This window comes from Myotis yumanensis, unplaced genomic scaffold, assembly GCF_028538775.1.
Source record: "Myotis yumanensis isolate MYYU_CA2020_CCGP unplaced genomic scaffold, mMyoYum1.0.hap1 SCAF_21, whole genome shotgun sequence".
In the NCBI taxonomy this organism is placed as follows: domain Eukaryota; kingdom Metazoa; phylum Chordata; class Mammalia; order Chiroptera; family Vespertilionidae; genus Myotis; species Myotis yumanensis.
The window spans coordinates 12,084,267-12,098,127 of NW_027223772.1; the positions used below are offsets into that span (position 1 = coordinate 12,084,267).

Genomic DNA, 13,861 nt, shown 5'->3' on the forward strand with positions numbered 1-13,861 from the left:
GCCACCAGCCCTGGGGCCACACGCAACTGGGCCCCTGCCGCCCCTGCTTGTCGAGCTTGTGAAAGGGCCCCACAGGTTGTGATTAGTTTCTGTTTCCCACTCGGATGTAAATCTGCATCAGCATCTATCACACAAGAGTCCAGCCCTGGTTGGGAGGGAAGGGACAGCAGTCGTGGGCGTCCTTGAATCCCCGTTGTCCCTGAGCCCCGTCCCCCAGCCACAGCAGAGGGGTCCTCCTCCCCCAGCTGGACAGGATCGTCCCACACAGAAATCCCCCAAGGAACTTGGTATCCTCCCCACCCTCTGCCATTCCCCGTGTACCCACCTTTAACAGGCTTGTCGCCATTACTCTCCTGTCACCCCCTTGTTCCAGATTCGCCCCCACCCCCCTCCACCTTCAGTCACCCACTGAGACAGAGGATGCTCCTCCTGCAGGAGGCCCATGGGGGACAGGTCCCCCTGAGGCCCAGCCTTTCCCTCTCGGGTCAGGGCACAGTCTGGCCTTGGGAGCAGAAGTGATGGGAGGGGTCCCTGGGCATTAGAGAGCTCTGTGCTCCCAGGAGCAGGAAGAGGTCCCTGTCAATCAAGAGGAGGGACTGAGGGTCCCATGTGGATGCAGAGCGCCCAGGACCTCCCGCATCCTCCCTTCCTCTCAGGTCCCCTCTCCAAGGAGCAGCGCAGACCCGAGTACAGACACAGCGGCCCCCAGAGCATTTTCAAACAAAATTATCTTTATTCATAACAGACCCACAATGTCCCAAAGGTGCTACTCCTACCCCCACCCCCACCCTCATGGTCCTGCCCTCCCTCCTACCCCTACCCCAGACCCACCCACACCCTAAGGGTCCTGCCCTCCCTCCTACCCCCACCCAGACCTACTCCCACCCTAAGGGTCCTGCCCTCCTTCCTACCCCCACCCCAGGCCCCCTCCCACCCTAATGGTCCTGCCCTCCCTCCCCAGGCCCAGCCCTACCCTAATGGTCTTGCACTCCCTCCCCAGGCCCAGCCCTACCCTAATGGTCTTGCCCTCCCTCCTACCCCCACCCATACCCACCCCTGCCCTAAGGGTCCCACCCTCCCTCCTGCCTCCCACCCTCCCATGTCAGTGGAGCAGCAGGATCAGCCCTGCAATGAGAAGGAGCCCTTGGCTCCTCTGGGGGACAGCCAGGCCCCATGCAGTCTGGGCCCCTCGGGGCGCTGGCAGTGGGGGGCACACCCCTCTGCTCCATCCTGGCTGCAGTGCCGCTTCCTCCCACTCCCTGGGTCAGACGGGTCACACTTCCTCTTGCGAGGCTGTGAGGAGGGCACCAGCCCCAGAGCCAGTGCTGGCCGCCCACAGACCCCGAGGTCGGCCCCTGGGCGGGGGGTCTTCTCAGCATGGATGGGGCCTCCCCGCAGCGCCCGCTTCTGAGACTTGGATGCTGCAGGTGCAGCGCGGCTGAGGCCTCGTCTCTGAAGGGACTGGGACTGGGCCGCACCCCGGGGCCCCCGACCTCCAGGGCAGGCCAGGCCCGAGGCGGGGACAGGACTCAGAGAGAGCGCGCAGGGCAGCAGGCGGCCGGGAGAGGCCCAGAGGAAGGCCAGGCTGCAGAGGTCCTCGTCCTCCTCACGGGGCCTGTCAGATGGCCCGCGAGTCTCCCTGACAGGAGAGGCCTCTCTGGGGACGCAGGCCTCCTTGGGGCCCAGTGCACAGTCAGCAGGCCCATGGCCCTGGGGAGCAGAGGGGGGGCATCGAGCCCGCAGTGGTGGATGCTCCTGACGCCCCGCAGAGGCAGCAAAGGCCTGGGGCCTGGGCCGGTGGGCGCCTGCTGGGCCGCGCCTTTGCTGGTCCTTGAAGTCAGTCTCTGGTGGGCAGGCTTTGTCACTGACCCCCAGCTGGGGGCCACGGTCACACCTCTGGGCATCTTGGCGGGTCTCAGACTCAGAAGGACTTGAGCCCCACAGGGGAGCACCGTGACTCGGGGGTGCCTGCACGCCCTCCTCCTTGGAGGCCAGGACTTGCTTCTCTACCAGCTGGGAGGAAGAAGGGACAGTGACTGGCGCTGCACACGTGTGAGAGGAGGAGGAGCGTGGGTGACGGGACAATGGGACGGGGCGGGGGGGGGGAAGATGGGGGAGGGGAGTGGGAGGTGACACCGTGACTGGAATCCACCGCAGTCATGTGTCTCTACTCTGTCCCCTGTGCCATATTCCCAGCTTTGTGGCCCCTCCCCTTCTGGGCTCCCACCCCCTCCTCTCTGTAGCCCTCTCCTTTCTGTTGTCCTGCCCTGCTCCCACCCAGGACTGGGCCCTCGGCATGCGGTGCCTGCAGGCAGGGGTGGCGTGGACACAGGCATGCGTATCCTGGATCTGGGCTGCTCCCTGCCCTGGTTTACCTGGGTGTGCCCTTCCTGGCTCCCTGAAGGCCTCCCAGCCCCGATCAACCTCCCTTCCTCCCTGACTCACTAGGGCCTTTCCCTCCTCTAACTCCCCTGGGGTTCCTGGGTGCTATGGCTCACTTGGGGACCCCCTCCCATCTCCCTAATGTCCACCCTCCCCTGGCTCACCTGGGCAGCAGTCAGCCCTTCTTCCTGCTCCAACTCCTCAGCTAGGGCCAAGGGATCCTGCTGTGTGTCTGGCGAAATTATTTGTTCCATGAATTGGAGGTCAATGACCTCCTCCACCTGGAACAGAAGGAAGCGGCTGTGAGCCCCTTGGCAGGGAGCAAACTGGGAGTCAGCGGGGCCTGGAGCACAAGTGGGAAAGCCAAGACCCACCCGGCCTCCTGCTCAGGCCGGTGTTTTACTCCATCATGGTCATCAGGTGCACACACAAACACACACACACACACATACATGCACATACACACACGGGCACACCCACATGAACACAGCACACACTACACACACACACAAAGCGCACACATGCACACAGACACACACACTCTCACGTGCCCAGCTCAGGAACAAAGAGCAGAGCCCAATCCCATCAGCCTGGGAGAACCCGGGTCGGGGTGCTGCAGTGCCACCCTCTGGGATCTTATAGACCCGGAGCCACCAGCCAGCCCACCTGGGTGACAAAGTCTTCCTGGAAGCACAGCTGGTCCAGGTAGCTCAGGAGATCTTCATCCTGCAGCCACTCCATTTCTTCATCTTGCCATCCTCCACCTGGCGCCCCCATGGGCAGCTCATCCATGATGTCCATGTCCTCTTGCTCAGCCTCAGTGGGGATCCCATTGCGGGACTCGGTCTCCCGGGGCAGCTGGGCTGTGAGGGCGCACTGGGCGCTGGGTACAGCCTTCCTGGTAGTGCGAGCTGGGCAGAGAGGGAAGAGAAGGGAGCGTGAGGGGATAAAGCTCCCACCTCCGGGGCATGCGATGCTGAGGGCAGTGTTCGGGGCATTAATATGGGTGCGGCTGGGTCCGGCCACCTGAAGCCTGTGGCTATGTGAGGGGAGAGGCCAGAGGGGAGCACCCAAGAGAGTCATGTGTGAGGACGTGTGGAGCCACCGAATCTCCAAGGGGCCCCGCAGCCAGCCCGCTTCTCAGCCGACTTCATGTGGGGCCTTTGACAGGGAGTGGGGAGAGGGGATGAGAAAGTGGACCAGGTCCAGACCCCATTCAGACAAAGGGCCACTGAGGCCCAACTCTCAGGGCTGTTTCCCTTGAAAGACCAAAGCCCCCCTGAAGGCAAAGGGCCCCTGTGGGTGTGACAGTGGCCTGCCCTAGGCCCTGTTGCCTTTGGCCATGGGCTCCCATGGGAACGTGCTGGCCTACCTGGCTGCCCGCCCACCGCTGGGGCTGGGGGCCCCCGAGGATCAGGTCTCGGTGGGGCTTGAAGGGGCTGGGTCTGCACCCCCTTCTTCAACTGCAACTTCTGAAACTGCATCTGCTCCTCCGCCTCAAACTCCATGAACCTGGGGGTGAGGGGGGCACAGCTGTGCTGAGAAGGAGGCCCCAGAAAGGCAGCAGCGGGTGGGGGGATGGGAGAGCCAGGGCCTTGGGGCTGTCAGGGCCCGGACACTGGGGAGGCAGGCGGCTGGCTGAGCACACTCCTGCACAGCCTCTCTGGCTGGAGTCTGCCCACGGGGCGGGCACCTCCCCCACCCTGTCCTGAGCCTTCATGTCCAGCCCAGGACGGGTCAGGGTCAGAGGAGGGGGAGCTCCCTGGGAGGTGGGACAGAAGCACCCATGCTCTGAAGCTGAGGGAGAGGCTTCCCCAGGAGAGAAGGGCCTCTGGGCAGCGGGGACCCCGTGCTGAGTGACACCCTCCCACCACCCTCCTCTCTGATGAGACCTCACAGCTGGACCAAGACCAGTAGTCAGCCACACCCCCACCCCCAGCTGTGGGGACCAAGGACTCACTTTTCTGCCATCTCGAAATAGACCCTCTGGTCAGAGTTGCTCTTGTTCTGCCATTCCTGCATGGCCTGCCCTATTCCCTCCTGCAGCGTCATGGTGGGCCTCAGGCGGGACAGGGACCGCAGTGCTGGCCTGTAATGCCTCAGGTCAGTCATGGCTGCAGCCTGGCCTCCACCTGCCTGCCCACCCCAGCTCAGTGGCGCCAGGTTCCCACCCCCACCCGGCAGCACTGAGCACTGGCAGGTGAGGGAAGAGGCGTCTGTGTGCAAAGACAAGCCTTCCAGCTGCTGTTGTCATGGCCTCACATTCACACCAGCCCATGAACCAGGACTGGAGGCTGACCCTACACTCACACCCATCGCTGGGACCCTACCCTCAGACCTGCCCTCCAGCATCCTGGGATTAGCCAGCCTGCAAGTCCCTCCCAGCTCCTCTGATGTGAAAGCTCCAGGCACGCCCCCTGCCCTGCCCAGTGCACTCACATGAGGAAGCAGCAAAGAGCTCCCGCATCAGGACTCTGGGGAAGGTGCCCCCGGGCCAGGGCCTTGAAGCACTGCCAACGACGGAAGTCCTCATACACACTCTCGGGGTTACAGGCATCATCCAGCGAGGCCTTGGACTGGGAGCCGGCCAGGCCACCCTCCTTGGAAGCCGTGTGTGGCCGTGGTCGATGATCCACTCGGGGGACGATGGGGGCCAGCTGGGCAGCTGGTGGTGGAGCTTGAGGAGGAAGGCGGGGACACCAGCCTCCATCGCCAGCCTGGGTGTCCCCAAAAGCCGAGGGGGGCATAATCGCCTCCACCTCAGTGGCTTCCAAGAAGAGGGGTGCAGGACACACAGCACCCCCACAGATGGCACCTGGAGCACTCCCGTTGAGGGGGGCCTGAGTCAGGACAATGGTCTGAGTGTGGGAGGGCTGTGGTCGTCCCCCTTCTGACCTGGCCTGGTCCATGATGTTATAAGCCCCAGGCCCAACGGGGCCTTGACCAGCACCTCCTGCCACCAGAGGTGTCCTGGGCAAAGCGGGCAGCACCAGGGGGCGGCCAGGAGGGAATGACGGGGTCTTGAGGGGCGGCAGGTGCTGCTCCCAAGGTGGCCGGTGTGCGGGGCCAGTAGTGGGCGGGGGAAAGGGCTGTGCTGTGAAAGGAGTGACGGGGGCACCGGGCTTCAGGGTCACATCCGCTGCTAGCACTGCAGATGCTGTTGAGACAAAGGAAAGGGTGAAGGGAGGAGGTGAACCAGCAAACAGCACTGAGGCGCTCTGGGCCCCCTGTAGCCACTGGGGAATCAGAGCAGTGAGTCTCCCAGGGGAGGGCCATTGGGATGGGCAAACTGCGGAGGTGGCAGATGTCCTCAGGTCATTGTCACGCTCTGACCTCCATTTGGGAATTACTCCACTGGAGAGCTTGCTCCCCAGCGCCAAGGCTCCCTGACCACTGTCTGCGAGAAGAAACGGCCCCAGCCAGCGCTGACCCTGAGAGCCGCCCTAAGGATTCCCTGGCACCGACCCTGCCAGCCTCAGGGCATGGCCCTGGGCAGCAGTCAGCTCTGGGGGAAATGACCCCTGGCAGACCCACTCCTGTAGTGACCGTCTCTAAGGTAAGTTCTAGGCACCCAAAGGGCCTCTGAGAACAGGCCGTGTCTGAAATATCAGGGCCCCATCTGCTCCTCAGTCTTCCCTTTTTTCAACAAAATCGCCCCTTTCTCTCCTGGGTTTGCACAACAACACAGAAACACTTGAGTAATGTCTCTCCACAAGAAGGCACAGGGACCCTGATCTGACCTTTGAACGCACTGACCAGCGTGCACATGTGTGTCAGAACCAACAGTGAACACTCAACACGGGCCAGGTCCTGCCACTCGGCCCCAGCGCTCAGACCAGTGATGGCAAACCTATGACAGGGGTGTCAGAGGTGACACGCGAACTCATTTTTTTCGTTGATTTTTCTTTGTTAAATGGCATTTAAATATATAAAATGAATATCAAAAATATCATTCTTTGTTTTACTATGGTTGCAAATATCAAAAAGTTTCTATATGTGACATGGCACCAGAGTTAAGTTAGGGTTTTCCAAAATGCTGACAGGCCGAGCTCAAAAGGTTCGCCATCACTGGCTCAGACTAATGGCCCCTCAGGAGCTTGTCATTTCACAGCCAGCAATGGCTGCAGAGGGTTAGAGAAGAGTCAGGGAATGCGGCAAAGTGGGGCTGTCGGTAGGGTTTCCAGAAACTTCCATAGCTGCTGTCCTGTTAGATGGGTCATGGGACTGCAGACTGTGTGAGGTCCTTCCCCTTCCAGCTCCCAACAGTGGAAAGTGAAGGCCAATAGGAAGCAGGTGTGAGCAGGTGACAGTGGGACACAGTTGTCTGAACAAATCTCCGCTCAGAGGAACTCGAGCAGACCTAGTCCAGGAGAGCAGGCTGCACACTGCGTGCCCTAATTCCTCAGGACAGGCGGCCTTGGACATTTACTACTGACACAGGCCATGGTCTTCCTGCCCCTGTGCACTCCCCTTCCCCTTTAAAAAAGAATCCGCCTTCACAGATGTTCCACGGAACACCACGCAGGCTCCACATCTGTTTTCTGTCCCTGAAGCAGGGACATGGACTATGAGCAAACCCTTCATCTCAAAGGTAAAGGGCAGGGCAGAGGGTGCACCATGAGATGCTCGACAAGAGGAAGTCGGTCTGAAGACCTGGGTGGCCACAGGGGGAACGATTCGGGACAGCTCAGGGAACCGGGCCCTCTCTTGGTGGAAGTTACCCGGCCGCCCTGCCCCTGTGGAATCCAAGCCAACAAGCAGCTCCCTGGGCTGAGGAGGAGCGAGCTCTGGGCCAGAAGCAGGGGAGAAGCTCTGGGCTGCAGCAGTTGGAGGACCTTCCAGCCCAGCCCTCAGTGGGGACATTTCATTGTGGACTTGGCCACAGGCAGCCCCACTGGACAGCTTTCTGGCTAAGACCCTCCCATGGCCCCCAATAGCTCTAGTGAACTCAGGTCAAGTCCCTTAGAAAGATACTGCGGGGCAAGCTCCAGGTGCCCCAAGAACAGCACACAGAACTAGGCTTTCCTGTGACCACCCTGTGCCACCCCCACGACATCGCCCACTACTCCCCACACACACGTGGGAGTGGCTTGTCTCCCCTCTGGGAAGAACCCACGTGCCTGCTGCCATCCTTTCTCCACACCCAGGCATTTCCCTGAGCCACCCTGACCCACCTCTAGGAGCCCTCCTGCCAGTGCCCTCACAGGTTCCCATTGGCTCCCAGCCTCCCAGGTGACAGGTGCTTTGAGGTCCAGTGCTCCCTCCCTCCCCTACTTCAAAGCGTGTTTCCCCAGTGTCACAGTTTAACCCCAAGTTTTGAGGGACATCTCAGTGTTTAAAACATCCCCTCTCCAATCTATAGTCTTACCTCCTACTGAAGCCATCCCCGCAGGCTCATTCACCGACCACCGCTGCCTAGTAGCCTCCACAATGAGAAAAGTCAAGTCGAGAATCCAGAGACTGACCTGCTCCAACAGCTGCTCAGCATCCAGTGGAGGGAAGGTTTGGGTTTAAACTGTAGAATGTAGGGCTCCAGACATTCTGCAGCGGGGGAGGGGCCGAGGACCAATGGGCTGGGGTGGGGGTGGGGGGACATTCCATGGAGGGCTCTGATAGGTAGGAGAGAACCAGCAGTTCCTTTCAAATTTAAAATCACAAATTTAAAGACACACTAGCAGTAATGACCTTCTGTAAGTTCTAGGCACCCAAAGTCCCCTGATGTGACCTTTATTTCAGTTCTTGATCCATCACCCTAGTTCTGGGTTCCTCAACCTGCTTCCTATCTGGTCTTGGTTGACTTCAACACAGACTACACTTTCTGAACAAAATTCAGAACAGGCAGCCTGAAGAAATAATGGGAACTTATGGCCACACGGAACCCAGTGTTTGAAATTAGGACTGACCCAGCAGAGGCAGCATGCTCGGTGGCTGTGTGCACATCATTCCTTAGGAAGCAGTCCTGTGGCCCAAAGTGCCGCCCAGTGCTGGGAGCCCTGCAGATGCAGCCGGCCCAGCCTTACAAACCATCCCCTTTGCTCCCGTCCATCAGGGCAAGACCCTGTAGCCTACAGGGCAAGACCAGACACCACCACTTTTTGTTTCTCAGAGTATAATGTTGTTCAGTGTCTAACTTTTTACATTTTGTAAGATTTTAAAGTAATGCCTTTGCATAGTTCACAGTCAAATTTTGCAAAATGGAAAATGCAGTGATGTGTCTTTCTCCTGCCTCTTTCCCCTCTTGCAAATGACCAGAACGAAAATAAGATGATTTCAGTTTCTTTTGAAATATGACAAACTCTAGTAAGTTGATTCTGCTACTATATGTTTTATTGCCAACTGAAATTCTGCAATATAATGCAAAAAATGAGGGCGGGCAGGGTGACATTGTTCCCATGCTACCTGCCATGTCAACGGAAACTGGCCCAGACAGTCATGTTTTGATCAATGTTTGCACAACAACCTTGCAACGGAAACATCTGTGAAGCAACATTTATTGAAAACTTCCACTTACTGAATAAATACAGGAGGAACGGGGTCAGGGGCAAGTGTCTCTTAGAGTGTGTCCAGGTCTAAAGTTCTTGGCCGGAATTGTGCAATGCACGCCCGGACTTCTGGGAGGAAGGACCTACTTTCTAGAAACCACGGACCAGTCCAAGGGCATGAAGGCACTGGCCCCTCCGAGGACAGTGCTTCAGGCCGGCCTCTCCCAAACTCCGTCCCGAGGGGCAGCCAAGTGCATGGACTGCACGTTTGCAACTTTTTTTTTTTTTTTTTTTTTAATATATTTTATTGGTTTTTCACAGAGAGGAAGGGAGAGAGATAGAGAGAGTTAGAAACATCGATGAGAGAGAAACATCGACCAGCCGCCTCCTGCACATCTCCCACTGGGAACGCGCCCGCAACCCAGGCACATGCCCTTGACCGGAACCGAACCCGGGACCCTTCAGTCCGCAGGCCGACGCTCCATCCACTGAGCCAAACCGGCCTCGGCATGCACGTTTGCAACTTTAAAGGCGCAAGTGCTCCCTGCAACGCGCTGGGAGGTTCCTGAGCAGGAGGACCTGCAGGAGGCCTCACAGGGCCCCTCCCTCCACTCCTTCCTCTCCTGCAGGGACAGCCTGGGCCCTTCCCAGGGTGCCTCGCGCCAGGACGCACGAGCACGCCCAATGGGGGCGGGACTCTGTCCTGCACCTGCTCCCAGCGTCCGTTGGGGCGGTTGGCGCCCACAGGCGCGCGCATGCGCTAACGGCAGGGCAGGTCCCCAACGGCCACCCAGGCTGCACGCGGGGCCTGGCATGGCGGCCTCCGGAGTCCGTTAGGCAAACAGGGAGGTAAGGGGCGCGTGGCCTCCTCTCCCCTCAGGGGCCCCCTCTTCTCTGTGGTTCTCCCTGTGGGCTCTGTGCCCCGGGTCTGTGCTCAGGCCCGACACCCTCACATATTTCTGTGTTTTCACCGGGAATTGACAGCCACTGGCCGTTGGAGGTCAGTGATGGGGGCCTACACGGCCCAGTGATGCCTGTGAGTCCAACTCGGGGCGTCGGTCTGTGTCCCCCGCTTTCTGAACAGCGCGGCTCCCGGCAGTTCTTCCGCCTCTGACAGCGCCTCCGGTTCACGCCGTGTCTGCGGGCGGCTGTGGCCACGGGGCGGCCATGCCCGTGTGTGAACGTGCAGGCGGAGCGCTGTATTTGGAGGGTGTGGAGGTGTATATGCCGGTGAACAGTAGTGTGTGTGCGGTTTGGTGTGGGGTGTGTGGCTGTGTGTTCTCCAAGATGGAAGAGTGAGTTCTGTGGGAATTTGGGAGGGGGTATGTATGCGCAGGTGTGTACGTGGCATGAAGTGTGTTTGGGACATACGTATGGGACACAGGTGTGCATGTTTGCAGGGCACGGGCTATTCGTGGGTCTGTTCGGGGCTTGTGGAGAGTGTGTGTGTGGAGTGTACTGTGTTCCAGGGCCGTGGCCGGGGAAGGATATTTGCTGGAGCTCCGTGTTTGTATTTTTCAGTCGGGCCCTAAGGCTCACATGTTTTGGGTACCGAGGGTGTGTGTATTTGACGGAGAGATGGTTTCTTTGCTTATACAGGGGATGGAGGATGGTATCTATGTATGGGAGGTGCGTGATACGGTTATTTGTTAGTGTTTGTGGATGTGAGAGCTGACTCATTAGCTAGGGGTAACTTGGAATTTGGAAGTTGTTTTATATGTGGTTTCCTGGGGATATAGCTACGTGTCTTGCCCAGGTATACTGGTCTGTGTTTATATCTATGACCAGGTGCATGAATTATCAGTTTGTTCATACGGTGTATGGGGTTCTTAGATGTACATAAAGTGTATTTCTTTGGAGAATACTAAAGTGTTTCTACATGTATTTGGTAGTAGTTAGCAAGCAGTGGTCTGTATATTCAGAGTGATGCCAGAGAAAACAATGTGTATAGTGTGCTTTTGTTACATACTGAAGAGGCGAGGTGACGAGGTTGTATTCTGGAGAGGTGGCATAATGTATAGTGTTTGAGGGGTCTGTATATTCAGGGCTTGAGAATATTTGCAAGCCTGTGTGTTTCCATAGGTGTGTGAGAATAGTGTATGCATATTAGTGAGAGTTAAGGGATTGTCAGTGCGTTTGTGTTTTGCATGTATCCATCTGAGTGTGTGGGGTGTATATTCGTGAGTGGTTTGTGGATGTGTGTATTTGGGATTTGTGAGTGTATCAGGAAGCTTAGGGTCCTCTTTGCATCTGTTCCAGAATGTAATGCTTGCAGAATTTGGTGGTATTGCTTGTATGTGTCCTCTCTGTGTGTGAGGTGGGCTTATATGTATTTGATAAGTAGAGGTTATTTGTCACTCTATGTATTTGAGTTCTTGGAGCTTATGGATGGGCTGTGTGTTCTAGGGAATGTGAGAGTTCACTTTGTGTTTGGAAACAAAGAGACTGTGTAGGTTGTGTGTGTGTGCGTGTGTGTGTGTGTTTGTGTGTGTGTGTGTGTGTTCAGGAATTGTGGAGCGTGTGCATTTTATGGCTGTGGAGTTGCATATGGATCTTTTTTTGGGTGACACATGAGAGAGTTGTCTACTTGTATTTTTAGAGGGTCTGAAGTATTCAGTATTCAGTGTGTATATCTGGGTGGTATGTTGGTTGCCCATGTTTGTATACAGGCCCATGTTGTGTGTGTGTGTATATAATTGTAGGTGTAGAATGTGAATATTCCGGATGATTAGGGGTTTGTTTGTAACAACTTAGGTAGTAAGAGGTGGTCTATCTGTATATTCCAGGAGAGTGAGGGTAGAAATGTACATGTGTGTTCATATATGTAAATTCATTTTTGTTTATATATCTGGGTGGGAGTGGAGGTTCCTACGCAGGGTGTAAGTGCATTGTGTGCACATAATCATTTGACAGGGGATGGGGTGTGCTGGAACTGGCTCATACTAGCTTGGGATAGTTGATGGTGCATGTCTCTCTGGGGCTCTGTGTTCATCCGGTGGGTAGCTTGAAGTTAGGCATGCTGGGAATATTTGTACCAGGTGCTCAGCACAATTGAAGTCTTTCCTGCATCCTCCTGAGAGTGATCAGCATTCACCAGCACCCCACTTGTGTGTGTGTGTCTCAGTGTATGTACGTGTGAAGCAGGGATATTCAGGCATCAGTGGGCATATGTATGGGAGGCTCTGTGTGAATTGGGAGTGAGGCATCTGGGGCTGCGGGCCTTGCATTGACCATGGTCATTCTGAATCATTGCATTGCTCTTAATCAGGTTGGTCCATTCTTTCGGCCAAAGAATGCCATAAATGTTGGTGATTTCTGGCCCCTCCTCCAGATGGATTGGGGGTGTCTGTCCTTTAGGCATGTGGACATTTCTTTATTCTTTAACATTTGTATGATCCTGGCATCTGGGGCCCTAGATGGGTGGGCCTGGTGGACAGATAGCTGTGCAGAACAGAACCTTCACAGGTGTACTTCTGGCCTGACAGGCTACAGTCAGAAGATGGGGGGGCATCCTGGAGGTCAGATGGCAAACTGTTCCCCCTGGCAAACGCCCTAAGAATCAGCTGGGCAGGTACTGGTATTACTGACTCGTACGTGCTGACTGCACGGAGCAGTTGGGGCCAGCACCAGCAGCAGCTGGGAGCGGGGCCGGGGCTGTCAGCAGGTACAAGTGGTGGCTACTGCCCTGATTGCCCCTCAGGAGCAGGGGGAGGTGGAGAAGCCCTGAGGGGCGATCGGGGCTGGCAGCTGCCACTCGCACCCGCTGATGGCTTGGAGCAATTGAGGCCGGCACCAGCAGCAGGTGCCTATATAATAAAAGCCTAAAGGTAAGGTGGGTGGGCAAGGACAGCCTTTACATTGGGTCCAGGTGGTGAGTTGTGTTGTGTATCAGGCTGGTCAGTGATGTCACTAGTTCTTAACCCACTTATCTCCATGGAAACCTCAATCCTTTTGGATAGGGAGGACTTCAGGGGTCAGTGATATGACAGAGATGGATGCGAAGAGGCTTTGTCCCTGAGGATGGCTGGGAGCTGACACCTGGAGAGACAGGGGAGTCCCACTCTGAGGACATATCTGTCTGTGACATTTCTGAACACTTTAGACAGGCTCTCCTTTGTTATCTGAACGCTGATGATGATTCTAGCACTGACCCTCTTTTCTCTATTCCATGTTGATCTGCAAACCACCAGAGGCATCTGGGGCTGCGGGCCTTGCATAGACCATGGTCATTCTGAATCATTGCATTGCTCTTAATCAGGTTGGTCCATTCTTTCGGCCAAAGAATGCCATAAATGTTGGTGATTTCTGGCCCCTCTTCCTACAGATGGATTGGGGGTGTCTGTCCTTTAGGCATGTGGACATTTCTTTATTCTTTAACATTTGTATGATCCTGGCATCTGGGGCAGAGCAATGCAATGATTCAGAATAACCATGGTCTATGATGAGTGTAGCCATCAGCTGACCCCACAGCTGTCTCCTGCCTCTCTTAATTCCTCCCAAGAATCTATTGGGTCTTCCTTCCTTATGGTGAGTCTCCTTCTGGTCTTTTCTCTCCCATGGTGAATCCTCCTGCCAACAGAATGTACCCCTCACTTGCTTGAATGCCCCAAGAACTGCTTGTCTGAGTAGAAGCAGATTCCTAGTAGCTCTCACTGCCCTCTCCATAACCTAGCTCCTATAAAATGACAGTGTGTTGTACTGATCATGTTGTTGGTTGATGCCAGAATGGAGCCAGTCCTAGTTTTATATTTTAAAATGTTACATATTTAAATAAACATGCAGCAGAAACCGGTTTGGCTCAGTGGATAGAGCGTCGGCCTGCGGACTAAATGGTCCCAGGTTCGATTCCGGTCAAGGGCATGTACCTTGGTTGCGGGCACATCCCCAGTAGGAGATGTGCGGGAGGCGGCTTATCGATGTTTCCCTCTCATCGATGTTTCTAACTCTCTATCTCTCTCCCTTCCTCTCTGTAAAAAATCAATAAAATATATATATAT

General features: G+C 56.3%; 1 protein-coding gene across 1 annotated transcript; it reads right to left on the minus strand.

The window, feature by feature from the left end:
* Positions 1 to 1,119: 1,119 nt before the first annotated feature.
* Positions 1,120 to 9,621, minus strand: LOC138998957 (NUT family member 2G-like). The gene is made up of 7 exons (XM_070400991.1): positions 9,528 to 9,621; positions 4,822 to 5,539; positions 4,343 to 4,471; positions 3,755 to 3,894; positions 3,049 to 3,293; positions 2,547 to 2,663; positions 1,120 to 2,013 (listed from the first exon to the last, which is right to left on the minus strand). Exons 1-7 carry the CDS (start codon positions 9,619 to 9,621, stop codon positions 1,120 to 1,122), a joined length of 2,337 nt encoding a protein of 778 aa, XP_070257092.1.
* Between the last annotated feature and the right edge of the window lie 4,240 nt (positions 9,622 to 13,861).